Source organism: Cryphonectria parasitica (assembly GCF_011745365.1).
Source record: "Cryphonectria parasitica EP155 unplaced genomic scaffold M406scaffold_2, whole genome shotgun sequence".
Classification (NCBI taxonomy): Eukaryota; Fungi; Ascomycota; class Sordariomycetes; order Diaporthales; family Cryphonectriaceae; genus Cryphonectria; species Cryphonectria parasitica.
The window spans coordinates 168,143-194,495 of record NW_024468910.1 but is presented as its reverse complement, the minus strand read 5'-3'; the positions used below and the strand labels follow the sequence as shown (position 1 = coordinate 194,495).

The window sequence follows — 26,353 nt, the reverse complement described above, 5'->3', positions numbered from 1 at the left end:
GGTTCCTGAGGATTCACTATTCCGCGACGATGTTTTCGAATCCACTTGCCAAAGGATCCATGATAGAAATGAGGCCCGAGTTATTCGGGACATCACTCGGCTTATCGTTCCCTCGGCCGAGAGTCTTGCCACATTCGGCGCCAAGCACCTTGACATCTTGATAGAGAGCGTCAATGAGGGCTGGAACAACTCGATCCCGTTGACTGGGACTCGTCCCCAACCCGACTACTCTGTGGGCTTTAGACGCGAGGCATTCACCGACGACCAGCTCGCCAAGCTGTCTCCATTCCTTGGCGACTTTATCGCTGGAGACCAATCCCTCTTTATGGGTACGTACTACATGTACTTCCCATTCCTAACGTGCGAGGTGAAGTGCGGCGCCGCAGCGCTGGACGTGGCGGACCGCCAGAACGCTCACAGCATGACCCTTGCGGTACGGGCCGTTGCCGAGCTTTTTCGTGCTGTGAAGCGTGAGGGCGAGATCCACCGACAGATTCTTGCGTTCTCCATCTCGCATGACCATAGGTCAGTGCGAATCTACGGTCACTATCCCGTGATGGATGGGAAGAAGACCAAGTATTACCGCCATCCAATCCATGAGTTTTCTTTCACAGCACTAGATGGCAAGGAGAAGTGGACAGCGTATCGTTTCACGAAGAACGTCTACGACACATGGATGCCCGCTCACTTCAAGAACATTTGCTCTGCTATCAACCAGTTGCCGGCCAACTTGGACTTCGATGTCCTGTCGCTTTCAGAGACAGGTCTTTCCCAGGACTTGGAAAGCCATCATTTGTCGCAGTTGGATGCTGACACCGTGTCATTACCTGTTGAGCAGGACAGCCACTCGGGCGATGCGGGACAGGAAAAGGGTACTCCAAGCACTTCTTTTACAGATCCAGGGGCGGCCAAGAGGAGGAAAGGCAGGAAGTAGTGACGTTTTGGTTGCCATGTGGAGTTGAGAGGTGCAAACGGGTTCAGTTCTAGTAACTACATACTTGATTACCGCTACGTAGCTTCATCCCTAGCAGTGCCTTGGCATGCCGAAACACCCTGGTGTTTAATGAAGCATCTTAACAGTACAAGGGGCAAAATAAATGAGTGGCAGGGAAGTCGGAGACGAGCAACTTCGTAATCTCCAGCTAACCTAATCTAGATGAGAAAGCCCCTGCCCCCCTCTTAAGTCTGGACACGAGGCCGAATGTGCCCGTTCGAAACAGCTTCAGTAGGATGCGAGACTTGTTCGACGTTGCTGTCTCATGGATGTCAACGACGCTCACTTCAACACCGATCGAAGCCTGCTTCTTATCTGACCGAACAATGACCCTTTTCTAGCTAGTTGACGTGGCGGTTGAAACCAAGCACTGCCATTCCGCCACAAAGCAATGCAAGCTCTGAAACGTGGCCGGGCCCCGCGTCCGCTCGAGACTTCTGTACCGGCTAAATGATCTGCCGCCGCCGCTCTTATGTAACTTTCTCCATCTCATCATCACTACTTCTCCACATTAGCAGTTGCGTTATTGTGAGCCTCACAGCATTGGGAACTGTGAAAAATGGGGCATATTTAACCCTAACCCTCTGTTTTGGTCTCCTCATAAACCATCTCAGAGCCTGGTTTAGTTACTTAGAAGATCTTCCTTTTGTATTAGATAGATTCAATCTCAACACTCATTCAGCCACTTCCACATGCTCAGCTCATACGTTTCTCCTTAGTTATGAGCCCGGTTCGCAAGAATCGGGTTTAATCTTCCCCTTATCTATCGAAACAGACTGAGCCGTTCACTTCTTATTCTTTCAGAACACATCTTTTGTCCCAAACAGTCATACTCATGCTCTATCAAAGCCCACGATGGAGCGCGAATCTGACGACCTCACGCTCTCGGTAAAGTGCACCGACACCTACTCCTTTCCATCCTGGTACAGCATTTTGCAGTCCCAGAGCAAGGGAAAGGGTGTTTGGGAGTATCTAGATCCGGATGGCCCAGATGCGCTCTCTCTCGAACCTGAAGACTTCGACCTCGAGTTCTCCAAGTTCACTCAGGACCTTGAGGAGGAGCGCAAAAACACTATAACGGAGAACTACAAGCTACTCTCTATCCAGGAATAAGCCATCCTCTATGATCAGGAGATGAAACGCTTTCAGCTTCGTCAAAACAAGCAGTTGCATGCTCACCAGAACGTACAGAGAATGTGGAACTGGATTCAGAAAACAGTACCTCCGTCAGTCCTCGTTCCTTACATGCACACCTATCCAGGAAAGAAGTCTCCCTCGATTCAACAGGTGCTCAGGAACCTGAAGAAAGACCTCTGTCCGTCCGAGGAGAGCATGAAACAGGTCGTTCGCCTCCAGTACCGCCATCACCTTGAGCTGGCCACCAGGCAAGGCACCGATTTCCAAAACTGGTGCCGGCAGCACCAGGATCTCCTGAACCTAGCTCAGGTTTACGGCATTGACGAAGTTGAGAGACTTCAGAGCTCTGATAACTTTCTCGCCGCTATCGGAGTTCGCTTCCAGACAGAGTGGGCTAAAATGCAACGATATCTCCTCGCTACGGCACCTGACGATGGTCTGCCTATCAAGACTATCGAACAGCTTCAACGAAATCTCGCTTCAATCCACCGACTTCGGCCTGAGCAGAAAAAAGGCTTAATAGTGTTCGCCACTATAGGCGGAGAGAACCCACCATCCGGCAACTCAGGCACAAAATCTGGGAAGAAACAAGGTGGATCTTCCAGCCAGAGCGAAAAGGGAGATTACAAGTGCCCCTGCAAGTTGTATCAAAGGAAGCATAAATGGGGCCCGATGAGCTGCGGAAGGCTGGAATACGCCTGTACCGGAGTTAGGCCAGACTCAATCTTCAAGGCCCCATTTGACGAGCAAAGAAAGAAGATTCTCTCTAAGCTGGCTAGCAAAAACTATCAGGAGCTCCGTTCAGACCTTATCAGAACTGGATGGCTTCCTCAAGGCTGGACAGGGGGGATCCTACAGAGGACGGAGAACAACAGGAATCTCTATCCAGGCACTGTCGAGTGCTAGAACCTCTCAACTACAACGTCAAAATGCCAGATCCGATACCCCTCAAGCCTGAAACAAGGCACCCTCAGTTCTTCCAAATAAACGCTATCTTCAACCCTCAACTTTTCAACCAGGCAGTATTGCTACAAGCAAGCGTGGCAGTCTTCTCAATACCGTTTCAGATACCTCACATCCTTTCCCAAAGCACAGTTCTGGATAACTGCGGAGCTGTACATCTCGTCAACAGCGTCGACCTCCTGGAGCCAAATACCTTTTCTCCCTCAAGGGATGCAGAAGTTGTGGAAGCAGGGAGCTCATCGTTGCTAATACGGGGATTCGGGAGACGACGCTTCAAAAATGTACTGAACGGGAGGCGAGGGGAACGCACTGAGGACCTAGTTCTCAACTGTGTGGCGGTTGTAGATGGCTTCCATGTCAACATAATCGCTGAGGCTCTCTTATACGAGAAAGGGATCTGATACTATGGCAAAGATAGCATACTGCGCTCAGGAACGCTTGAACAGAGCGCGGTGATTGCGAATCTACATAGAGAGTTCAACTTAGTCTTCTTCGAATACATTCCTTTTGCAAACTCTTTCTACTCTCGAGCTCCAGCCACGCTGCCATACAGCTGGGCTGGCGTTCTCGTGTTCTCAACTCTAAAAAGAAACAGGCATCCTCGTCCTTCATATGATGAGGCGCCTGAAAGAAGTGATTCAGAGCATCTTTGGCATCTAAGGTCGGGACACCTGGGTGCCAATGCCCTGAAGGAGCTCGTCTACTCAGTTCGTAGTATCAGAATTAACAGAACCAGACGAATTGACTGTGAACACTGTGCTCTAGGGCGCATCACAAAGGTCATTCGATGCGCAAGATCTGAATACTACAGCCCTCGACCGTTCTGGCGCATTAGTTGGGATCTTCTCGATTATAACGAAGCGCAGGATAGCTCAAAATGGGCTCTTATACTCAAAGACGAGTACAGTGGCAAGTTGTTTGCCTTTCCGATATCTAACAAGGCACAATCCACAGTGTTCGATGTGCTCAGGTTATTCGAGATCTGGGTACAACGCCAATATCGCCTCTTCGTCTGCAAAATCAGATAGAACGCAGACTCCTCAGTCATAAGGAGGCCATACGAAACGGTATATACACAATGATGCGCTGACAACGGCATCGATCTGGAGGTTACTCCACCGCGCACGAAAGAGTCAAATAGCGCTGCTGAGCGAGCCGGGCGTGAAATTCAGGAGCGTACGCTAGTTCTCCTGTTGTCAGCCAAACTACTGAAAGACCTATGGCCAGAGTGTGTGAAAGCAGCCACCTGGCTGTTCAACATCTCTCCATCCATGCTCAAGCACTCCGAAACGCCAAATTCACTTCTGGATAGCTAGTTCAGGCAGTACTTTCATTAGTATGCGCTGGAAATAGTTAGAACAGCAGTCTCGGACCTACGGCCCAACTGGGCCAGGATCTACGCATATGGATACCGGGCATACGTTCTGCGAGAAGAGCGCGAACTTAGCTCTCATAAACGGGATATGAAAACAGAATCAAGAGCACACAAGAGCTATCTTGTGGGATACGTTGCAAGCAATCTGTACCGCGTGTAGCTTCCAGCGCTTGCAAGAGTTGCAACCGTGCGCAATGTTCTGTTCGATGAGAGCTAATTCTACGATCCAAACAGCGGTGAGGCATCAGAAGCACTATCTCGTGCTCAGCCAGCACCAATCGTTCCAGAGGTCGGAAACGACGAGGAAATCATGGATACAATCGTCGTTGGAGGCGTATGGGACCCAGTTCCCTGGCCTGATGCTACAAATCGAAACCAAGGACCTCATCCGCTGTCCGATGAGGATAGTAGCCCATCCTCAGAGTCTCCCTCGGGAGGCATTCCGAGTTGGAACTCGGGGGTGAGAGCATCTGAGACTGGCAATGGAGCGCTCTTGCAAAGCAACCCATCCCAGGGAAGAAGCTCAGGGGATAAGGTGCAAGGACTTCCAATTCCTGAAAAATCTTCCGAGGCACCGGAACGAACGGATCAGCCAGAAAGGAGCGCTGCTGCAAGCAGCGAGGATGTTTCAGCAACTAAACAGGCGTCTTCAAGTACTGAACAACAAGCCACCAGCGCATCTACTGCTCAGGATACGAGCCAGCCTGCAGCGCGAGGGTACGAGCCTGGTCAGGCCTCAACCAGATGTCGTCGAACAAGGAACGAGATCTATGGATCTCAATCTACACAGCGTTCAGACAGAGCACGGAAACCAATCGATAAAGCTCGCCAATACCAAGGGTCATTCGCCACAGCCTTTGTAACGAGCCAAACAGCTCTGATAAACCTCATGGCTACCTTTTTGCCTGATCAGCTAAAGGAAGCAACCAGAACATGGGATAGGCGTTTTCAGACCATACACAGTGTGGTCGCAGCCGCTGTACTTGAGGCAAACTCTACACGCAGAGGAGCCTCGCACTCGCAGCGAAAGCACTTTGATGCTCCTCAGCAAGTCACAGAGCTGGCGACGGCTGAAAAGAAGCATCATAAACAACTACCACCCGAACCTGGGACCTGGAAAGAAGCACGAAACGGTTCTTTCCATACCGAGTGATGGAAAGCAATGCAATCAGAAATCCAGGGACTGGTTAACAAAAGGGTGTGGCAGACCCTCGAGCGTGGGAAAGCCAAAGAGAAGCTACTGCTACTCAAATGGGTATACAGATACAAACTTGATGAGGACAGTTACTTAACCTCATTCAAAGCCCGAATCTGTGTGCGAGGAGACCTGCAAAAAGCAAGCAACCTTCAAGACACGTATGCAGCAACGCTGGCTGCGCGCTCCTTTCGCACACTTATAGCTGTGGCAGCATATTTCGACCTAGAGATCAACCAGATGGACGTCACCGGAGCGTTCCTGAATGCCAGCAGGGAAAGCCAGGAAAGCGTTTTCTGTGAGCTGCCTGATGGATTCAAGGAGGAAGGGAAAATCGTGCTCCTGGAAAAGGCACTGTACGGCCTGAGGGACTCGCCAGCACTCTGGTACAGGCACTTCTGCTCAACTCTGCGAAATCTCGGCCTTACGCCCTCAACTGAAGAGCCCTGCATGTTCACCAACAAAGCAAACAAGCTGATCGTCCTGTTCTATGTGGACGATATCCTGCTGTTCTATCCGCAGAACCAGGCATCAAAGGCACGCAGAGTGAAGGAAGGCATCTTCGAGGCATATGAGGTAAAGGATCAGGGAGCGGCGGAATGGTTCTTGGGAGTTCGAATCGTCAGAGACAGAGCCAACCGCACAATCAGCCTGGTCCACGATGCGTACATCGAGAAAATAGCCAACAAGTTTGGCCTTGCAGCCAACACAGCTTTAACACCTCCAACGCCTCTGGACCTTGGGGAGCTTGTCAAATGGAAAGGGGAAGCATCAAAAGACCAAATCAAGGAGTACCAGGAGAAGATTGGATCGATCCTGTACACCGCTATCATGATAAGATCAGATGTGGCTTTTGCATGCGCTCTTCTCTCCAGGTTTTTAACAAACCCAGAGCCAAAGCATCTGGAACAGGCAGACAGAGTAATCTGTTACCTGTACAGGACGAGATTTCTGGCAATCCAGTACGGAGGAAGCCACCCTGAGGCTCAAGCCCTGCTAATCGCCGGAGATGCTTCCTTTGCCGACGATGCAGAGAACCGAAAATCCTCACAAGGATATATCTTCAGCCTATTCGGAGGTTCTATACAATGGAAAGCAACAAAGCAAAGCCTGGTAACCACCTCAACCACAGAGGCTGAACTGTACGCCCTCTCGGCCACAGCCAAGGAAACGATCGCCTTACAACGCTTCTTTCGAGACCTCACCTTGAACCTCGGCGAGCCCTGGAATATCTTCTGTGATAATCAACAAGCCATACGGCTGGTAGTCACAGAGCGTGAAAGGATAAACACAAAGCTCCGCCATATAGATATACACCAAATGTGGCTCAAGCAGGAGTTCCAAAAGGGCAAATTCCAGGTCTCATATATGCCAACACAGAGCATGCCAGCTGATGGACTGACCAAGAACCTCAATCGAGCGCAGTTCGAACACTTCAGAGCGCTCCTCAACCTTCAGGATGTCAGCTATGCCTTGAATCAGAGGACCAAGAAGGAACCTAAAGGGACACAGATGGGCAACTCGATCTCACATTGGCCCCTTTTGGGTGCTCTCAATCACTAAATTTCATTTGTCAAAATCAAAAACGAGGGCTTATAGCCCAGGAGTATCACCCAGAAACACGCAAACCAAGCGCGCAACCTTCATCAAACGACGAACCAAAGGACTTAACCACAAAAAACCCAATCATCCACCAAAGCCTAGAGCACACCTAAGCCTGAACAGGGCTCACTCCTTAGGTGGGGGGTGAAGGGTAGCCAGCACTGCCTCGATATCAGCTTTGGCTTTCTCGTGCTTCAGATGCCATTCACGGTAAGACTCGACAGGATGATCATCGACAGAGCGCGAGACAGACTGAACGGCAGCTTGTTTTCCCTTCTTCTTAGCCGAAACCACGGCCTTCCCCTCCTTGGCAGAGCGTGAAACTGCCTCCTTACGATCAGCCTCCTGCTCAGCAAGGAGCACATCACGCTCTTCCGTGAGCGCCTCAATCTGCTTCTGCAGCTCGTCAACCTCCGAAAACTTGCCCGCCTCAAAATGCTCAAGAGCAGCTTTCTAAGCCCACACAGCATGCTTGGATCGGGTCCCCAGAGGAGCAAGGTTGAGAGTGGAGTTCTCCTTCTCCACTCCAGCGCGCGTCCTTTTCTTCGAGGGCGTAGGAGCATCCATCTCCTCAGCAGAAGCAAGCGCACGCTTGGCCATATAAAGCTCGTCCACAAAAGGCATGAGGTAGAAAGGGACCGGAATACACTTGTGACCCTTCGAACACCGAGCACAGCGAGCAGCAGATGAGTCCTTCTGGTCGTGACAGGAACCATCAGAGCCGCTCGCAGCCAGACTCTTGATACAGCCAATGCATGGAACATCGCGAACAGCACCCCAGGAAGCATCGTCTTGGCTCTTCAAGGAACCTGCAGCGGGAGTACTGGAAGGGGTGGCCACTGGAAAAGTCTTTTTGGCTCGCGACCGAGGAGTCCTCAACTTGGCGGCGTCTCCAGCAGCCACATCGAGGCGCTCCTGCTGAAGCTCCTGCATCAACGCATCCTGGGACCTCAAACGAGCCATACCCTGCTCGGTGACAGGCCTTGTTGCGACTGGCCCAGAACTTGAAAGGCTACCGGAAGCCTGAAAAAGGGTCAGCCAGGTAAACATTGGAAGAAAAAGCGGTGCGAACCTACAGTCTTGGGCGCCTCCTGAAGGAGCACAGAGCCGTCTTCATCATCATCGTCGTCGTCATCGATAAACGGGCTAGAAATCCCCGTAGAACCAGCACCAGAGCGCTTGGAAAGACCAACACCGACTGAATCGGAGGCACCATCGACCGAAGGACGCAAAATCAGGGTATCAGCACGAGCGGCAGACGACTCGACCGGAGCTTGAGGACTTGAAGCAGGCAGGCCAGACCGCCGTCCCTGGAAACAAGAACAATCAGTTCAGCCCATACCAATCCCCAGGCAGCTCTTTCTATACTCACATCAGGAAGAGGGTGCCGACCAGCGGTTGGAATCAAGACAGGCTGAACAGGGCTCGCGCTCTTCTCTGTGGCCATCGAGGGACCACCATGCGACTCAGACACACTGGCAGGGGAGCTGGGGTTTGCACCCAAGGGATCCTCATCAGTCTCCACATCGGGAGAAGGACCAGAAGAGGCCACATGGATCTCGCCCTCAGCAGAGTCGCTGTCATCGGAAACAGCCATACTGAGCTCGCTGAGAGGGACAGAAACGTCAGACTCGCCTGACGAGAAATCTGGAGTGACTAGAAGAGGCATATTGACGCGCGGAGGCTTTCAAAAACCTTGAAAACAGATGGAAAAAGAGCTGGTTGAAAAAGAAAGAGGACTGGAAGGAGGCAAGGCGACTGTAAAACGCGCCCACATAAGCTTAAACGCGTCTGCGGGGACCCCACAAAAGACCCACTTTTCTGGCACATCTGACCAGTCAGATGGGGGGTGTGTGAAAAATGGGGCATATTTAACCCTAACCCTCTGTTTTGGTCTCCTCATAAACCATCTCAGAGCCTGGTTTAGTTACTTAGAAGATCTTCCTTTTGTATTAGATAGATTCAATCTCAACACTCATTCAGCCACTTCCACGTGCTCAGCTCATACGTTTCTCCTTAGGAACCCAGCAGACTTAATATGTCGAGAATTGCCCCAAGCACAAGATGGACATCGTTCGACGGCTGGGACTACAACGGCATGAAAGAGCGATTGGTGGGATTGCTTGCCAAGCTGGACAAAAGGCGTGCTTCTGCACCATGCCGAGCTCATCAAAGGCCAGAAATTCAGTATGAGCGAGCCGTTTTCGGCAGGGCAGTATTGGATCTGCTTTGAGATGGTCGCTGAGGACGACAGTCTTATCATCGCACGTGTTCGATTGCCTCGCCACCCTGACACTCTACCAACAGTGAACGAAACGGACGAACAATATTCGATCGCGTGCGAGGTTTCTACAATGCGTTTCGTGAGACAGAGGCTCCCGACCGTGGTTATGCCTCGCGTCTACGCCTACGAAGGTCCCGGATCACAGCTCGCCGCCGATGCTGGCGCTGTCTACATGCCAGCGTTCCACACAAGTCAAGTCAAGGCAAGCGGTAGCCCTCCACTTGACTTGCTAACTATTTTGGCCGCTTGCTTGTCTTCTAGTACCTGGCCGCTTGATTCGCTTGGTGACTTGGTCACTATACCGGATTAGGAATGTACGATAGATATACGAAACGAAAGGTGGTGAGAGTAACAAATGAGCTACGCACGTGGTTCAACCGGTACAGAGGCATATGATGATAGTTTTCCTTGTTACGCTCTGATCCGCGCGAGGTCCCTCGCTCAAGTGCTGAAAGAAACATTTCTGACCCCCTCGAATGCCTTTTTTTGGCAAAAAGCTGCTAGGCAATGCCTTTCCTCCTCATCTCTGCTGCTGGTCCTGCCAGCGTTCCATTTTTCAGCCAGTCCTTGAGGCACAAAAGGAGCTCGAGAGTGCTGCTCTTCATTCTCCTCCTCTGCGAGGACATCGTAAGCTTCCCTTGGCTGAAGACTCTCTCGCATTCGGACGACATCGCGGGGATAGATAGGACGTCGAAGGCCATCTGTGAGAGGGCTGGAAACTCGGCCTTACGCGCTGCCCACCAGACGAGGGGCTCAAAACCATCGTCGTCCTCGTCGTCCTCTTCTAGCTGGAGATATTTCTCCAGCTCTAACTATAGCCGTTGATGCTTTGGCCTTGGTTGTGCTCTGAAGGCGGTCCTCCACTGCTTCTTTGGCTTGTTATGTTCTTAATCTTCCTGCAAGCTGGGTGTTGATGCTGATGATAAGGCTGGATCTTTATATGCCCAATATTTCTCGTAAAAAGCCTTAAACTCTTGTTCAACATCGTTAGCAATAGCTGGCGCTGCTATACGAATACCAACCAGGCGATATTTCGGATGCAAAACAGCAGCAGCAAAATATATAGGGCATTCGCGAAGCTTGCTCTTATATCGCTTGAGAATTGCCAACGCGTGGGCTACTGATTCTCTCAGAAACTCAGCACCTTCAAGCTCACATTCCTCGGGGTATATCTCAGCCTCTTATTGAGAACCAACATCTGGCCATTCCCGTACTGGAGTGCTGGGAAATATATCTGAAGACTGTGAAGCTCGACGGCGAGGGGAGGATCGAGGGGAGGGTCGAGGGGAGGGCCGAGAGGAACGCTGAGAGGAGGGCCGAGAGTAAAGTCGAGAGGAGGGTCGAGGGGAGAGTCGAGGCGAGGGCCGAGAGGAAGGTCTTGAAGGGGCCTGATATCGCGATGAGGGCTGCTGGAGGGCTAGTTTCTCTGCATTTGGCGAGACAATAATCTCCTCAAGGATTTCTTCTTCAGCATACGTTTTTCTGCCTCCAAATCTCTCCTGAAAGAATCGCAAATGCTTCTTGAGATCCTACAAAGAACTGAGGACATCATGAACAGCTACAGCGTTCCCCTCGTGGTGTTTTGTATGCCATAGGAATGGCTGCAAAAGATCTCGAGTTGCCTCAAGCACTCGCCAGTCCTGCTCACTCAAAGATTGTATTTTAGCACCGCTTCGAACTTGCTCTTTAACCCAGAAATCAATAGGTCTTTTCAGCCTCAGCAGCCGCGATATCTCAGCCTCTGTTGAGTTCCATCGCATCTCCTGAGCTACCACTGGCCGCAAGGTAGATATATCGCCAGTTTGCTCATCTGTAGGGTCTGTAGGAAGCGGTAGTGGTGGCATCGTAAGGTCTTGTGCTGTTGGCTGAGGAAGGGCCTCTGCCAAAAAGGCTGTAGTGTTCTCGAGATCTTAGTCCTCTGAAGAAAACAAAGAGTTCTGAACAATCTTCTCGAAATCCTGAACCCGCTGTACACTTGCCTTGAGAAAGACTACAATAAGATGAGCGCAGCGTATAGATCCTTCTCGCTGCCACTGATCCCACTGATTCCTCTGTTGCTCGAATTCCTGCTTAAATATTAGCAATAAGCCAGGAAGATACAAAACAGCTCAACTTACCTCATCAGCATCGCTGTCTTCAGCCTCGAGTATCTGTTTAGCGTTACCAGAGAGGAAGCCTTTGACAATAAGGTTAATAATATGGCCTCAGCAGCGGCATCGCCGTTCAATCCGCAGCTTCTCAGCTTCACGATGATTGAAGCCATACATCTTGCGAAAAAGAAGCCTTATTGCCTTATCGTTCGTGCTATCGTTATCAAAAATAAGCCAGCCGAGCCGCTCCTCAAGCTGAAAAGCCATAATAATCTAATGGAGATGCCACTGGAGATTCTTGCCAGTATGCTGGCCGTTGATCATCCTCACTGCTATAAGGCGATTTCGCAGCTTTGCATCGCTATCAACAAAATGCGCAACCACTGCTAGAATGCCTTTGTAGTTAAGCGAGATCCAGAGATCAGCAGATAGATGAATCTTCGAGATAGCCTCGCACTGAAGCTAGAGCTGAAGACCAGCTAGATTCTCGTAAAACGCCTCAAACAGCCATCTCATCACTATGCCATCACTTCGAGGGAAAAAGTGCTCCGTCAGGGTACTATTCCAGACCATCAACAGCTGGCGGAACTAAGGCGCCTCGAGAGTTGAAAGAGGTATATCGCAACAAGCAACCAGCTCTGTTATAGCCTTCTTCGCGAGACTAACAACTGCACGAGTTGGAGCGTTAGCAGCATCTTTCAAGGCATCAGGCGCTGTATATAGACTGCTGTTGTTGAAAAGGCCACGATGGTTTATTCTTCGCCGCTTTCGCCAGCCAAGCTCCTCTGGGCTAACCTCCTCTTTCTCTGCCTCTGCAACAAGCTCTTTCAGCTTGCCAAGGTTATAGCCCTCGTTATCGCAACCTTCGAGATGCTTTAGAGCTGCTGATATGCTTGTCGAGATACTATTACGCGTAGTATATAAGGTCTGTCGATTATTTTGATCGCAGAGGCAACAGAACCACCAATCCGCTGCAACTTTGCATGTGCCGTCAGCCTGTACGATAACCTCGAAGAGCTTCTCGCCGAAATGCCAGATATCAGACCCGTGGCGCTTCCTCTTGGCCGATGATGTTGGCATCCAGCGAGCTGGGACAAAAGCATGGGATCGTCCTGGAACCTTAATGCGTAGGAGGTCTTTGAGGGTACCAAGAGAGAACTGTGCTGTAGCATCGTAGGCATCAATCTGCTTCTGGATAGAGGTATATCTCGCGTAGCTAAGCTGGTTGAAAGCATTGCTATTAGCCATGATAGTAAAAGGAAAGCGATGATAGATAAACGCGAGGACACCCAGGTGCGAAACGCGAGGAAGTAAACGCGAGGATGCCAAGTACAAGGGTAGAAGAGGTACAGAAGAGCTTGCCTGCCAGCGGAGGAAAAGACTTAATACGGATATATAGGCCGAATAGCCAAGGGCCAGGGCAAAAGCCTAGGCCAAAACACCAAAAACCCCAGCAAGGTTGCATCCAGAGTGGGCCGCGATAGCTTCAACTGAGCCTATAAGAACCCACAATAGGACTGAGGCAATTCGCTTGTTCGCTTGCAAGCCGCTTGGTCAAAAAGGCCGCTTACTTGTCTTGAAGACCATCGCCAAACCGTCAACTTCGCTTGTCAAGCCGCTTGATTCCGCTTGACTTGTGTGGAACGCTGCTACATGCTTATAGAAGGCTTTTATGGGAACACGCTGCAAGATATGGTGCCAGACCTTTGCAGTTTGTCGGTCTGTGAATCTTTTCTCTTGTTGCCTTGGAGGATTCTAACATGTCCTAGTTTGCAAAGCAACAGCATATCATGGCTCAATGGACAATGATCCAAACGTCGCTAGCAACCTTATCATATCCACTGATCGGGTCCATCTCCGCCATAACGAAAACAGGAGAGCCCATCATCGACAAGTTGTCTTCCGCTGCAGCGGAAGGATTTATGTCACAAGGACCTTTCTCTAACGCTATCGAGTACTTCACTGCTCTTGGAGAAGCAGCTTTGTACCGGGCGAACTCCTCGGATGGCAGTACAGGTAAAAACCTGTCGCACTTCCGCAAGCTCGGTGCGTTGGTTTTCGTTGACATTGTACGGTCTACGACACTATTTCAAGCGCCTCACGCAAAATATCCCCTTAATCACATGGACCTCGGCACCCAAAACATTATAGTCGACGATGATTTGAACTTCCTGGCCGTCATCGATTGGGAGTTCGCTCAAACTGCTCCTTGGCAAGTAAATCACTACCCGATGCCTTTTCCACTGTTATGGCCGGATGAGAGGATCAAAAACATCTTAGATAATCCTCAGCATCTCGCGCACAAGAATATATCACGACAGGCCCTCGCCAGGCGGTTAGACCGCAGCCAGTTCCAGGATGCCGAAGCAAAACTTCACCAGGAAGGACTATGCCTCGGCGGTAGATTCGCAGAGGTATTGGAGAGTGTGGCATCCAGGATTTATGCTTGTTTTTCTAGGCTTGGAGACTCACCAGAGCAGGATGAGGACTTCGTCAGGGAGATGGTGCGACTGGCAGAAATAGCCCCACAGCGGAGTGGCTCGGGCCGAAACTGCTGCCCGACACACGGCGACGGCTCGCATTTAAACCTAACATGTACCCCGTCACGCAACGTGTTGCCGCAACCACTTTGAGGCCTTTATTCACTACCTGCGGCCGTCAATTCACTGAGCACGATGGAATGCGAAGCTTGCAATGGCGAGGGCATGAAAAATGGTGGTATTTGCACCGATTGCAAAGGCAAAGGAAAAATCGAATGAACTCCCCGAGTTGCGGAGCCTCTGTCATGTGAACGAGCACGTGGGCAGTTGAGGTAGGTGGAAATCATTTCAGAGATACCAATATGCTGACACTGCGGGAGCATCCCAGAAGCTATACCAGTCAAAACCATGACGAATCTATTGCCCTGGTACACAAAAATGACAGAGCCTCCTTCACCTATGTTATAACACGGTTCTGTCCGAAACCCTGAGGAGCGAGACGGGAAGCAGTAAGGCTGCATCTTTGGTTGCAAGGAGGTTCTGAATGATATTCTATTTGGTGTTGAGAGGAAGGGATGGGTTGAGGGTTCTAAGGGAGCATAGTAAGTCTCAGATACAAGATGAAAGCGGCGTTGAAACGGCCACCAACTGTGACGATAGGGTGACAATAAGATCCTGACATCGTGAGTGGGGTAGAATACAAATTGATGCCTGAGGATAATAAGTTTTTTTGAGCACTTTGGTGCCACAGGGCGGCGATCGCCGATCACACTTTTGCGACCACCCCTGCAATCACGTATTTGTGAACAACCCGGGAATCACATATCTGTGAGCACCCCTGCCATTACGCGTCGGTAACTACCCATGTACCGAGATCACCTACCGTATCTGGGAGCAGATCCAGAATCACAATTCTGGGAGCAGCCTTGCTGGAATAGTGGCAGGGTAATTGGTCTCAGCTTTCGGGTGTGCACCAATTCGTTGTGCGCGGGCAACCACTTGTTTACAGGATAACGCGTCGACAGGCTTACTCCATGAAAATACGAGAGTTGTCGAGTCTGTGACTCTCAGGTGAGTTGAAGTCTTTGGGTTGCAGCATTGTTATTCTGAGATGATGATTTAGATCGCTGCGATTATCCATGTCTTCGCGAGGGCGGTTGGACGGGAAGAGTGGTGGGCATGCACGGCAATCCTTGAATGTGTTGAAGTCGTTTTGATCTTCGTCTTCGTACTCGTTCGTGGAGATTCGGTTCCTGTCGAAGTTGTGTACGTGATACCACTCACGTCTCAAGTTGCAACCGTATTGGTCACCGCCTACACTCTTTACGCTATTCCATCCGGGAAATCATCGAACCAGGCCCCTTGGCACATGGTCATCCATTCCATGGGTATCGGTGTTGCTGTTATCGCAATCTTTGCGACAGCGATTGCGCTTTCGACTACCGGAAACCTCCCAAACATGGTTTGGCTACATGGCATCCTGTTCATGATCAATTCGATAGTAGGGTATCGGCCTCCAGAGAGCCGACAACCCAGCCACCATTCAGAAATTGCCCTGAATTCATATGAACAACCAAGTCGGGCTCCGTCTTTTTCTGGCAGATCGTCTTTGCCACAGCCTTGATGGTCACTACTCGCTCTCTCCAACTGGACCTTGACTCCGCTTGTTGCTCCAGCCTGAAGCAATCAAATATCTTACGCTTTCTGTAAGGACATGTATCATTCTTGGTTTTAGAAGCGGACATTGCACGAGGGAAGTTGGCATCAAGGGTCGAGTGACGGACGGATTTCGATAACTTGTTGATCTATCATTTCGTGGCCGAGGGTCGGGAGTTTTCTAGGGTGAAAGGAGATTTTTTTGCTGTATTTTCCCCAAATACTCTCACAACCTGCTGGTATAATTGACGGCTCTCCTTGCCTGCCAAACCATAACTGACGGGCACTATTGGGTGAATGGTGAACAGAATCGTTGGCTTGTTGTTTGGAAGGCACCCCTGTCTCAATCCACGTCTGACCAATGATTGCTCTGGAGATCAAGGAGGTAACAATGGCATCTGTCGATTTCATTGGGTCAACCAAGAAAGGATGCCGACTTTATTCCGGCCGCCAGGACTAACCTCATAGGGACAAGTACTCTAGGCTATTTATAGCCCTAAGCCGGTTGGAATCTCCTAAAAGCCCCACATTCTGCCTCTCCTCCGCTGGTTGATCTGACTGTAATTTTTACGATACTTGAATTGGGCTGGGACCGCTGATACACCTGGGTTGCGGAACCCTTGGGTTGTTATTTGGCCGCTGGATCCCCGGCCGAGCGGCCCGTCCCTTGCCCATTCATCTGAGCCTGGACCGGGATGATCGCCGTCATGTGTGCGATTAGCGAACTCCTACGCATGGAGGGTCTAGGAAAGCTACGACTCGCAATTATTCCACGCCAATGTCGGCGAAATTCAGGCTAGATTCTAAAACAGGGTTATATTTCTTTTTGTATGCAAGTACTCTACCACGTCAATAACTTCTAACATGTTGCTAACCTCAGCTGCTGTACCTCACCGGGTCAACCCCTGAGTTTAGTCGAGTGCCGAACTTGGATCGCACCCTTGGAACGGTGTGGAAGGGCGCTATGTATCTGAACCCAGGAGCGGCCATCGCGTTTCATGCTGCGTACCATCTCATCCTCCTCTGGCGTCCACTTATCACCAGGTGACCTCGATCCCAGATATGATATCTTCGACACTCTCCTCCTCCGATTAGGACCTGAACCCGATTTCGGCGATCCATGATCAATCGAGCTCACCGGCAGACCAACGTCTCCCGAGACACCAGGAAGCGAAAACTCCAAATGGAACATTCTCTCCCCACCAATTGTAATGCACTTCGCAACGCCTTGGAAAGGAAATTCCTTGAATTCTGCGCGCGTCATCTGTTCCAGGTCATGCTGTCGAAGCTCGTTGGACGTCTGTACCGAGGCGTTCGTCATTTTCGTGCCAAGTTGCGGTGTCAAGTGAGGGTTCTAATATCTGCGAGAAAGGGTTGCGAGAAAGGAAAGAAGGAAGGGTCAGGTTGGGGCCTTATTATACTACGATCCATCGTAAGCCAGTGTAAAAACATTATTATTTATGAGACTCAGGTGTTTAATAGCCATCGTCGCCACTGTACAATTCATACGGACCGTCGAGGATGTTATCCTACATGTTTGTCCAGTGTATATGAGTCACCTTTGGCGATTTGGGCTACTATGCGTCCGCGACTATAACTGTACCATTTGTCGAATATGGAATACGTCTTTTTATCCGGACCCAGGACTCTTACCCGAGTGGGTGTCCATGTGGGCCGCTCGGACCTAGATCTTTGGCGCTCCGCTTGCGTCAAGCCCTTTGCGAGCCGTTGACGTTTGCAACTATATTGAGTACGTTGGAAGCCTAGCGAAGAACGAAGAGTTTCAGAAAAAAGACGGCTAAATTGAGCCAGTTCGAGATCGATTTCGTGGCGATCGTGTCCTTAAAAGCTCAGCTCCGATAAGACAAGCCCTATTCTAAGGTGTAGACTGTAACCTCTGCTTTTTGCTCGGCAGCCACTGGTTCCTATTTGGGAATTGACGTTAGAGCCATTTTATTTGCGTTATTTGAATACAATTTACTGGCTAAGCATTTGCTGCAAACAAAACCAAAAATCCAGTCGCAACGATTTATTATTTCGCAATCCTGTATTATGAGTAATACAGTTCAACCAGAGTCTGCCTCAGAGAGGCGGCTACGTGAGCAAGCTTTTCTCGGTGGCGAGCCTGGTGTTCGGGCTCAGACCCTATTCGTATCATTTTCTACAGTAAGAAAGCTTCCTTCCGTTCTGCTAATACAAACCCTTCGCCTATACGGTTTATCCTACAGATTACTGTGATCATTACAATAAGACTCTCAGGCATTAATGCTTTGACCGACAGGAAAGTAATAGAACCCCAGAACCAACAATTGCCAAACATCGTGACAGCCGCCCGTGGCTATACCTATTGGTTGTAACTATTGGTTACCACTGTTATCCGTGTTTGGTGCGACTATCGGCTGTAACTGGTCACAACCGTCCTCGGACGGAAGATGGAAATGCGGAACATGCGAAAGCCGAAGCATTGACACGCTGCTTAGCTCAAATGCCCCATCCGGTGCCTACGGTGTTTCCAGCGTACGAGCTGCCAAGGGCACTTGGTGGACTGGTGGAACAGATGCTCGCGCGACGGCGATCAGATGAACGTAGGCTTGGTGAGGACGCGATACTCGACATAGTCCTCGCCATCGATACTGATGATAGCGCCCTGACTGACAAGCTTTCCGGCGAACGGGCCATTCGTCTTACGCTCATACTTGACACCCATATGAATCTTGGCGTTCTCATTGCCGGTGCGGATGCGGTGGGTCTCCTGCGCAGACCAGTCGTTGTTCAGACGGTCGATGTTCTCGCGGAACGAGTCACCGCCGGCGTGGCCATTGTGAGAGGCCGCGTAAGCGTCACGCTGCTCGACCTTGGCCTGGTTGGCCTCGATGCGAGAGACGGCATTTAAGGCGAGGTTCTGGGCGCGCTCGAGACGAGGGCCACGCTCGTGGTGAGGATCGGCGGGGGCTAGTGGTCGTTGTGAGGTGCAGAAGACGGGCATCTGGGACGACTGGCGTGAGCTGGGGACGGGCGTGATGGCAGGGCTATTGCGGCGAGCAAGAACTTCCGGAGTGGAGGCCGAGGCTGCGGCATTGGCACTGGCAGTGCGACGGCGCTTCTCGGCCTGGGAGTACGAGATACGGGCAGCGTCAGGTATGGTGGCTCCGTATGCGATCAAGGGCGGCGGGGCACCCTTGGGTGGCGGGCCACGGGCCTGACAGGTTCTAATGGCCTGCTTGACGGCAAGCGTATTATCATTCTTGGATCCGTCCGCCGTATCTCTGGCCATCAGCTTGGTACGGATCTTGACGTATTCCTTGACCTGCTGCTGATCGAGGTTGACCAGGTAGTCGTCAAAGACGACGTTGTGAAACGTGACCCAGCTACCACGGGAACCAGACTTCAGTGGGTAGCTGTCGGTGATGATCTTACCGTCGCGGTTGTAGGGTCGAATCCGAGTACGCAATCGACTACAAGAGTCGATGAAACCTTCGACAACATGCTTGTCTGGTTCTGGAGCCTCCGAATTGCGCCAGTAACCGAGTATGACTGACTTTGCACTCGAAGAAAGCTGGTTAGGGGTTGCGTTCTTGGACTGCAAGGTGCTAGAGACGGAAGCACCAAGGTCGTCGGCCGTGTCATCGAGTATAGCCTTGTCCGTCTTCTCTTCCGCCAGATCATTATAGAGAGAGGCGCGTTTGCGTTTGGGACGCTGCTCAGGCTCCTTGTCTCCCTCGGTTCTGCGGTCGTCAATGTCCATAGCCTCTGCGCCACCAGGGCCACCGTCCTCCGAGGCAACAGCAGGCGCGTTACCAGCAGCAGCAGCAGCAGCAGCAGCAACGTCCGACTTGTTCTTGGCGGAGCCAACCACAATCTCGTTCTCGGGGCCCTCTCCCATATCGGAGACGGTGCTCATCGAGTCCGGAGGGGAGCTGAGGTTGATGGAATGGGCGTTGCCAGGATCGGCGACTTGATTGACGTCGTCAATTGTATTATAATCGTCCTCGGGTGCCGCAATCTTGGGCTCAGTAGGCTGGTCCACATCGGCCTGAGGAATATCTGCCGTCACAGGTCCGTTGAACTGCTTAGTGGCTTCCTTGCTTCCCTCGCTTGTTGAGGACATGCTGACCACGCTGAGCCTGGCTCCACCGCTGCGTGATAGCATTAGCAACATGTACTTTTAGTGGTAATGAGATGCTGACAATTCTTTTTCTGGATCATGGGTGCATGTAGTGTCGGTTGATAGGGGGGGGGGGGGGGATAATGGCGTGTAAGAATTGTGTTGTATAATCCGAGTCCGCATATATTATACAGTCTGTAGAACATAAGACTACATCCGAGTTTGGAAAGCATGATGAAGTAAGTGCAATAAGCAATCAAGCGCTTTTCTGAGATTTCATAATCCAAGTAACAACCTGGTTATGATGATTAACCAGGCAGCAACTTTGCTTATGCACATGATTACTCCTTCCCAGCAAATGGAAGAGTAACGTGTTGTGGAAATGGGAGGTTAGTCAATCCCCCACTGAGTGGGAAGGTAATGAATGAATAGCATAGGATGATCACCAAGAGTCAGTCTCAAGAACAATGAGAAGGCTCTCATGGTCTTGGTAAGCCAAAAAACAAAAAATTTGTCAAAGATGTGAATACTGCCGCTGGGACAAGTAAAGACTGAATGAAGATGGGAAGTAGAAAAGGGTGCTGTAAACTTTGGCTCTGGTGTACATTGTTCAATCAAGGACATTGCTTTCCATCCCTGAGGAGCCAAATCCCTAGGCTTTCCAGAGTATATATCCTATCACTTCATTCTCCACTACCGGAAGTTTTCCGGAACAATTATATTGTTTTGGAAGATTTGAAAGTAAGATTGTGCTTGCCGGATCGGATGAGGTTTCCCTGCTGGCTGCTGGGCCTGGCTGCGCACACATACACTTGGTCGACTAAGCGACTATCGCCGGATCCCCCTCAGAATTATCGCGAGTGCTGCCTGCTCCACACTTGCCAAGCTGCTTACTCGCCAGCTATCGCTGCCTGGAGAGAAAACACACAAAACAGCATCCGGGCAACAAAACAAAAAGAGAACATGGGAAGAAGATGGAAAACGGAGAGAAGCGGATATGTGGCGAGATGTACGTGATGATACTTGACCCGCAGCAGCAGGGGATGGCATAAAGAGGCCCCGTCCTCCCCTCTGAGGCTTTAGGATGGTAGAAAACAAGGGTAAAGACGCGAAAAAGTAGGTAAGGAAGTGGTAGAGGACTTACATATCAGGCTCGAGCTTGGCATCCGGCGTGGCGAGATGGTTCGCAGGGCCCTCGTCGCTAGTGAGGGTAGACATGTTCTTGTCCATGGTAGGTTGCGAGGACGTCTCGCGAGAGGGTACCGTTTTGAGGTCAGGCGGCGTACCCATCGAGGAGGACATCATGTCCACGTCAACAGAAGGGCTCTGGGAGACGACGTTTGTATGGTTCGCACGGTGCTCGGTATTGACCTCCATCGTGACCGTTTTGTTCGCGGTGGTGGCGTTGTTGGTGGACGGTGTGGGTGGACGGTGACAGTGGTTGCGATCGGGCAGAGAAAGATAGGTAGAGAGAGACTTCCGTGACGCGGTGGTGTTGCTGGGTAGGGTACGGTAGGGTATGTGCCTTGGATTTGTAGTCGCGCATATCCAGTCGTCGTGCATCGTAGCGATCCACCCCTGCTGGTCTAGCCCTAACCCTGGGTCGCTGACATAAGAGATGTTTCCTGCCGGCACCTGGCTTCCGATTCGCCTGGGATGTTGGCCTGACGTTTGCTTACAGCTGAAACGTCATCCGACCCCAGCCGAATCTACTGAGTTACGTTCAAATATTCTGTAGCATATTCTACCTCGTCTTCTACTGCCATCTCTCCTACATATCTATGGTCGCTATGCCATCCCCAGCAGATTGTAGTATCTGTTTTGATACGCATTCTATTGCCCTGCCGCTGAAAGCTTTGAATCCCTGTGGTATGTTGTGGTCTATCGAAGTTTGATTCGTTTTAACACAGATGGCAGGACACTTGCTTCACGAGACCTGCGTTCGGGAATGGCAGCTCGCGCGCAACAAGGACGGTCTCTCAGCCTTCCTAGAATGTGCTATATGTCGCGCGAGATTGGAAAAACCGTACTTCGCGAGCGTATGGATCACACCACTCATTGACGAAGCAGCCGAAGCCAGCAAGCACCGAGCAGATAACGAGCGATTGTCCTTGAAACTTCAAGAGACAGCCCGAGAGACTGAACAAGCCAAAAAAGAGGCCTTACATTGGGAGATCGAAGCCAGGAAGGCCAAGTCGCTACTCGAGTCATGTCAGGAGCGTGTTCAAAGTTCCGATTCAAATGCCAAATATTGGCAGAAAGAGACTGAAGAGGCGCATGATTCCACAGCCTTTTGGCAGGCCCAGAGCCTCAAAGACTTCGAAACATCTCAGACACTCGTGTCGCAGATACGCGATATTGTGGATGGCTACGAAAGAGGCGAACCGAGTTTCAAGGACCCGCGCTCGGGAGTAACTAAGCAACATAAACGCAAACTGGAAGATAACACTTCACCACCGAGGACGAAGCGACAAAAGGTGGTACGCCAAAGCCACGGGAACACCCCAGATTCAAGCACCACTCTTGAAAGGTCGAATCCTCCCTGTCCTCCTTATTGTTATCCGGCACAACAGATGGAAAACGGCGGGGAAGGAAATCCAATCGATCTCACTTTCTCTTGAATCTGCTCCCGCTGGTTGGCACTGGCGAGATCGAAGGCGCGCAGGAGCTTCGTGACGTGGTCAACGCCTATCCAGATTCTCCTCGAGGAGGCGTCACGGCCAAGAGGATTGTGGAACTATATGAAGCCCATTTGTATGGGAAATGAACTGTATTGGACTGCGCTTAGGGAAGGAAAAAAGGGAGGAAAAGAAAGGAAGGGAAGAAAAAAGCTGGTTAACTGGGGCTATAGCTAGGTTGGCTGGCGATAGTGGGGCCAGTGACCCACCTGGCCTCGCACAATTTGCCTACTGTTTGCGAGCCTGGATCCCTCTTCCTCCAAGACGGAGCGAGGACCCATACAGGACAGAAAGTAAAGGAGTTCTTGGCCGAATTCTGTGCGGACAACGGAGTGTCTTTTTTAGACCATCCGGCCTATTCTCCGGGTCTCAATGTTATCGAGAATATCTAGAAGCTCCTTGAAGGAAAGATTGATCAACTCTACCCAGAGCTTAAACACATCGGAGACCTTTCATAATTCCCTGGCAAAGACGATTTATCTCCTGGCTTATACTTCAATGAAAAGTGAATATCAGCCAAAGAGCGGGGAAGCCAGCTTTATAAATAGTATGCTGCGTCTGGCAAGCAATTCTCACGCTCAGCCAACCTCTGATAACGCAGCTGACGTCAAACGCCGGCGCTTTTTCCTTGGAGGGGAAGAGCAGGATCGTTCAGGATTGTCCATTACACCTTTTCCATCATCGACGACCAGTGTACATGGCTTATCCATCACAACCCAGCTCCTGCAGCTTTGGTCGCCGTGCATATGGTCTTCGTCGGGCAAGACTGGGGTCCACATCGTCCCAGCAAAGGACCGCTGGAGGCTACGGCCTCGGTCTTCCATTGACGCGTTTAGTATTGTACTCTCCGCAGTGCCATGACTATGTGAAGTGACGGGTTGGTCGCCAATGTCATCCCAATAGCTGTCTTGGGAATAGTCATGTACATCTCCTCCTATTCCAAACCACCTAGGGCTCCATTTGGATCCGTCACCTTCCTCTTCGTCTCGGACACTGCGGGCACGTTTGTTAGACGATGCCTGGCTCGAGTTCCGTCGCATGGTAGGGCTCCTGCTGGATTTCTGAAACTCAGACTTGTGGAATGTTGCGATTTGCACTGTGTTCGACATCCTGCCATCCACCTTATCCACGTTGAGCTCAAAGCAGTAGCGCCGGACCCCGTCGTCTTGGAAGAAGATACATAGGTTGCAAATCTTGAGCGCGAAGTTTGCGAAGAGGTACTCAGGCAGAATGCCCTGCAGCGGCTCGAGGGAGCGGAGGTGGTAGACTTGGCCGATTTCGTTGGCAGGGCTAGGACGTAGAACGTGACAAATCAGGGCCATCGATTGCGATTCGCTCGAAGCATTCCGTGAAGTATATGTTTGGATTCCGAATGTCTGCGCGGCGTCGGCTGGGACTCGACGGAGGGTAAATGTAAGATGTTCGGTCTGGTCGAGAAGATAATGTATGTCTTTGGTAAGGAGGAGGCAGTTCGGCGGCTGATTGATCCATCGCGTGCGGGAGGTACCAGTCATGCGCTGGTAAAGGCCCATCATATTCTTATCGAACCAAGTGCTTTGGCTCAAGGGGATGAGGTGGGCATTCTCTAGCGGCAGAAAGCGGCTGCTGACCGCGCAGCGACGTGGGGGTTTTTGCGCGGATGCAGAGACTGCTGGAATAGCGAGGGATTGCCAGTAGAGCGGCAGGTTGCCTCGGGGAAAAAGCCAAGACTCGAAATCGCGGACGATGGGGTATTGCGTAGTATAGCTTTGGTCTGTTGCAGCTGGGTCAGGCGGGCGGTGGAAGAAGTAGCGGCTCTCTGCTAATACGGCCTCAGTATCGTGATTAATGTCGGCACGCGGCCCGCCAGGTTCCTTCGCCGTCAGCCATCCCTCCCACGCGTTTCCGGCCAAGATACAACACGCAAGACGCGCTGTCTCATGGTGCACACCAGCCTTTCCGTCGCACTTGTCCAGGGCTGGCAGCCGGAAAAGAACATTGTGAGGATACTCGTACCCAGGGTGGCAAAATTCAATAAAATCGACGAGTTCCTCTTGTTCGCTTTGCTCGGGAGGGATACCGGTGATTCGGAGGCATGGGAGGACTGGCGATGTCGACATGTTGTTGACTGAATTGAGCTCGGCTGGGAGTAGCCCGAGCGAATGGCGAACGGTAATCACGACGTAGAAAGTAAGGAGGCGCTGAGGAATGCGGATGTCAGTTCGGCTTTTGCATCAATACGAACGTGTGTCGTGGTGCATGGCTAGACGTGCCATTACGATGGAATGGTGATGAATATGCCCAGGTGGAGAGTGACCAAGGCATGTAGTGCGACAAGGTGCGCTTTGCTGTAGAACGGCGGCCAGCTCGGCAACTTTGGAAACGTTGGCGGCATTTCTGATTCGTTCGCATTAGCGCGCGCTAAAGACTCCACGCCTTGGACGTCACCCCCTAATCTCCTACAGAGTGTCGATAACAACAACACCAACAACACCAACACCCAAAAAACACCTGCCCGCATTCGTGTTCGCGTACGCCGCACCTAATCTTCACAATCTTATACGGAGGATACCCAGCGTACAACCGTAAGCATCTCGCACACCATATTGGTCCTGCAACGGTACTACAGTATCGCTATCGTAAGTTAAAGGGGGTAACCTCCGGCCACACCAACTTCCGGCCACCCCGGCCGACCCCCCGGCCTCTTCAGCCACCTCTTTTTTTCAATATCTTTTCTCAACCAATTTTACTCTGATCAACTTCATATCTTTACAGGACCTTTATACGTATATCATGAAGCCCTATACCGAATTTGAGCTGGCCCAGGCCCTCGAGGCTGTCAGAAAGGGTGTATCTCAGCGACAGGCCTCGAAACAGTGGGGTGTACCACGAGCTACTCTTCAGGACCGCCTAGCAGGAGGAGAATCGCATTCAACAGCCTATCAACATAAGCAAAGGCTTTCTGTTAGCCAGGAGAGGAAATTGGCTGAATGGATTCGCATTCAGGAAGCCCTGGGGCTTCCACCAAGCCACTCAGAGCTTAGGCACTTTGCTCAACGAATCCTCGAGATCAGAGGAGACCCTCAAACGCTAGGAAGGAAGTGGGCACAAGCTTTTTTGAAGAGAAATCCAGATATTCAGGTTCGCAAGAGTCAAAGGATTGCCTCAGCTCGAACTAACGGAGCTACAACAGAGGTAATACGGCCTTAGTTTCGTCTTTTCGATCTTCCTCAAGTTCAAGCTATCAAACCAGCTAATCGATGGAATATGAACGAAGCTGGAATAGCTGAAGGCCAAGAAGCGAACGGATTAGTCCTTGGTAGCTATTCTTCATGTTCAATCCATCGAAAAGAGCCTGAGTCGAGATTCTGAACCTCGATCCTCGAGTGTATCTCTGCTACAGATGCCTATCTCTTCCCTCTGGTGATTTTCAAGGGGCAAACAGTACAACAACAGTAGTTTTCTCTCTTCTTGGAGTATTTCGATAGCTGGTAGTTTACAGCAACAAGGAACGGATAAACTGATAATGCTATAGCACTCGAATAGCTGAAGAAGATCTTCATTCCAGCCAGCCAGCCAGCAGACCCCTCAGAAACCAGACTATTAGTCCTGAATGGCCACAGCAGCCATACAACTAACGAGTTTATGTAGCAATGCTATCAAAACAACATCCTGCTGATTTACTTGCCTCCTCATACCTCTCACGTACTTCAACCCCTCGATCTAGAGATCTTTTCAGCTCTCAAGAAGGCATACAGACGAAAAGTCAGTTATATCAGCTAATGGGGAGATTCAACAGTCTTTAGCAAGCATTT

General features: G+C 50.9%; 7 protein-coding genes across 7 annotated transcripts; 3 read left to right on the top strand and 4 right to left on the bottom strand.

Annotated features, from left to right (window-relative positions):
• Positions 1-308: 308 nt before the first annotated feature.
• Positions 309-1,081, top strand: M406DRAFT_354866 (uncharacterized protein). The gene has a single exon (XM_040923012.1). It carries the CDS (start codon positions 326-328, stop codon positions 932-934), a length of 609 nt encoding a protein of 202 aa, XP_040779193.1. The 5' UTR covers positions 309-325; the 3' UTR covers positions 935-1,081.
• A 5,569-nt stretch (positions 1,082-6,650) lies between these two features.
• Positions 6,651-7,118, bottom strand: M406DRAFT_249959 (uncharacterized protein; the record flags this gene model as incomplete). The annotated part of the gene is made up of 2 exons (XM_040916656.1): positions 6,651-6,864; positions 6,982-7,118. Coding segments are annotated over 2 exons (351 nt in total), but the record flags the coding sequence as incomplete, so codon positions are not given.
• A 274-nt stretch (positions 7,119-7,392) lies between these two features.
• On the bottom strand, positions 7,393-8,229 carry M406DRAFT_326824 (uncharacterized protein; the record flags this gene model as incomplete). The annotated part of the gene is made up of 2 exons (XM_040920138.1): positions 7,393-7,695; positions 7,732-8,229. The coding sequence occupies 2 exons, from the start codon at positions 8,227-8,229 to the stop codon at positions 7,393-7,395; spliced, it is 801 nt and encodes a 266-aa protein (XP_040779191.1).
• A 1,075-nt stretch (positions 8,230-9,304) lies between these two features.
• Positions 9,305-14,451, top strand: M406DRAFT_336871 (uncharacterized protein; the record flags this gene model as incomplete). Its single annotated transcript, XM_040921191.1, has 5 exons — positions 9,305-9,379; positions 9,432-9,741; positions 13,304-13,359; positions 13,425-14,144; positions 14,380-14,451. The coding sequence occupies 5 exons, from the start codon at positions 9,305-9,307 to the stop codon at positions 14,449-14,451; spliced, it is 1,233 nt and encodes a 410-aa protein (XP_040779190.1).
• A 3,900-nt stretch (positions 14,452-18,351) lies between these two features.
• M406DRAFT_326823 (uncharacterized protein) lies at positions 18,352-19,884 on the bottom strand (the record flags this gene model as incomplete). The annotated part of the gene is made up of 1 exon (XM_040920137.1): positions 18,352-19,884. One exon carries the CDS (start codon positions 19,882-19,884, stop codon positions 18,352-18,354), a length of 1,533 nt encoding a protein of 510 aa, XP_040779189.1.
• A 1,739-nt stretch (positions 19,885-21,623) lies between these two features.
• M406DRAFT_109216 (uncharacterized protein) lies at positions 21,624-22,502 on the top strand (the record flags this gene model as incomplete). The annotated part of the gene is made up of 2 exons (XM_040915343.1): positions 21,624-21,750; positions 21,799-22,502. Exons 1-2 carry the CDS (start codon positions 21,663-21,665, stop codon positions 22,500-22,502), a joined length of 792 nt encoding a protein of 263 aa, XP_040779188.1. The 5' UTR covers positions 21,624-21,662.
• A 377-nt stretch (positions 22,503-22,879) lies between these two features.
• Positions 22,880-24,793, bottom strand: M406DRAFT_354865 (uncharacterized protein). The gene has a single exon (XM_040923011.1). It carries the CDS (start codon positions 24,656-24,658, stop codon positions 23,138-23,140), a length of 1,521 nt encoding a protein of 506 aa, XP_040779187.1. The 5' UTR covers positions 24,659-24,793; the 3' UTR covers positions 22,880-23,137.
• Between the last annotated feature and the right edge of the window lie 1,560 nt (positions 24,794-26,353).

Coding starts and splice junctions, on each gene's coding strand:
- M406DRAFT_354866 (XM_040923012.1), top strand. CDS start 326: ATGGGTACGTACTACATGTACTTCCCATTCCTAACGTGCGAGGTGAAG.
- M406DRAFT_354865 (XM_040923011.1), bottom strand. CDS start 24,658: ATGTCGACATCGCCAGTCCTCCCATGCCTCCGAATCACCGGTATCCCT.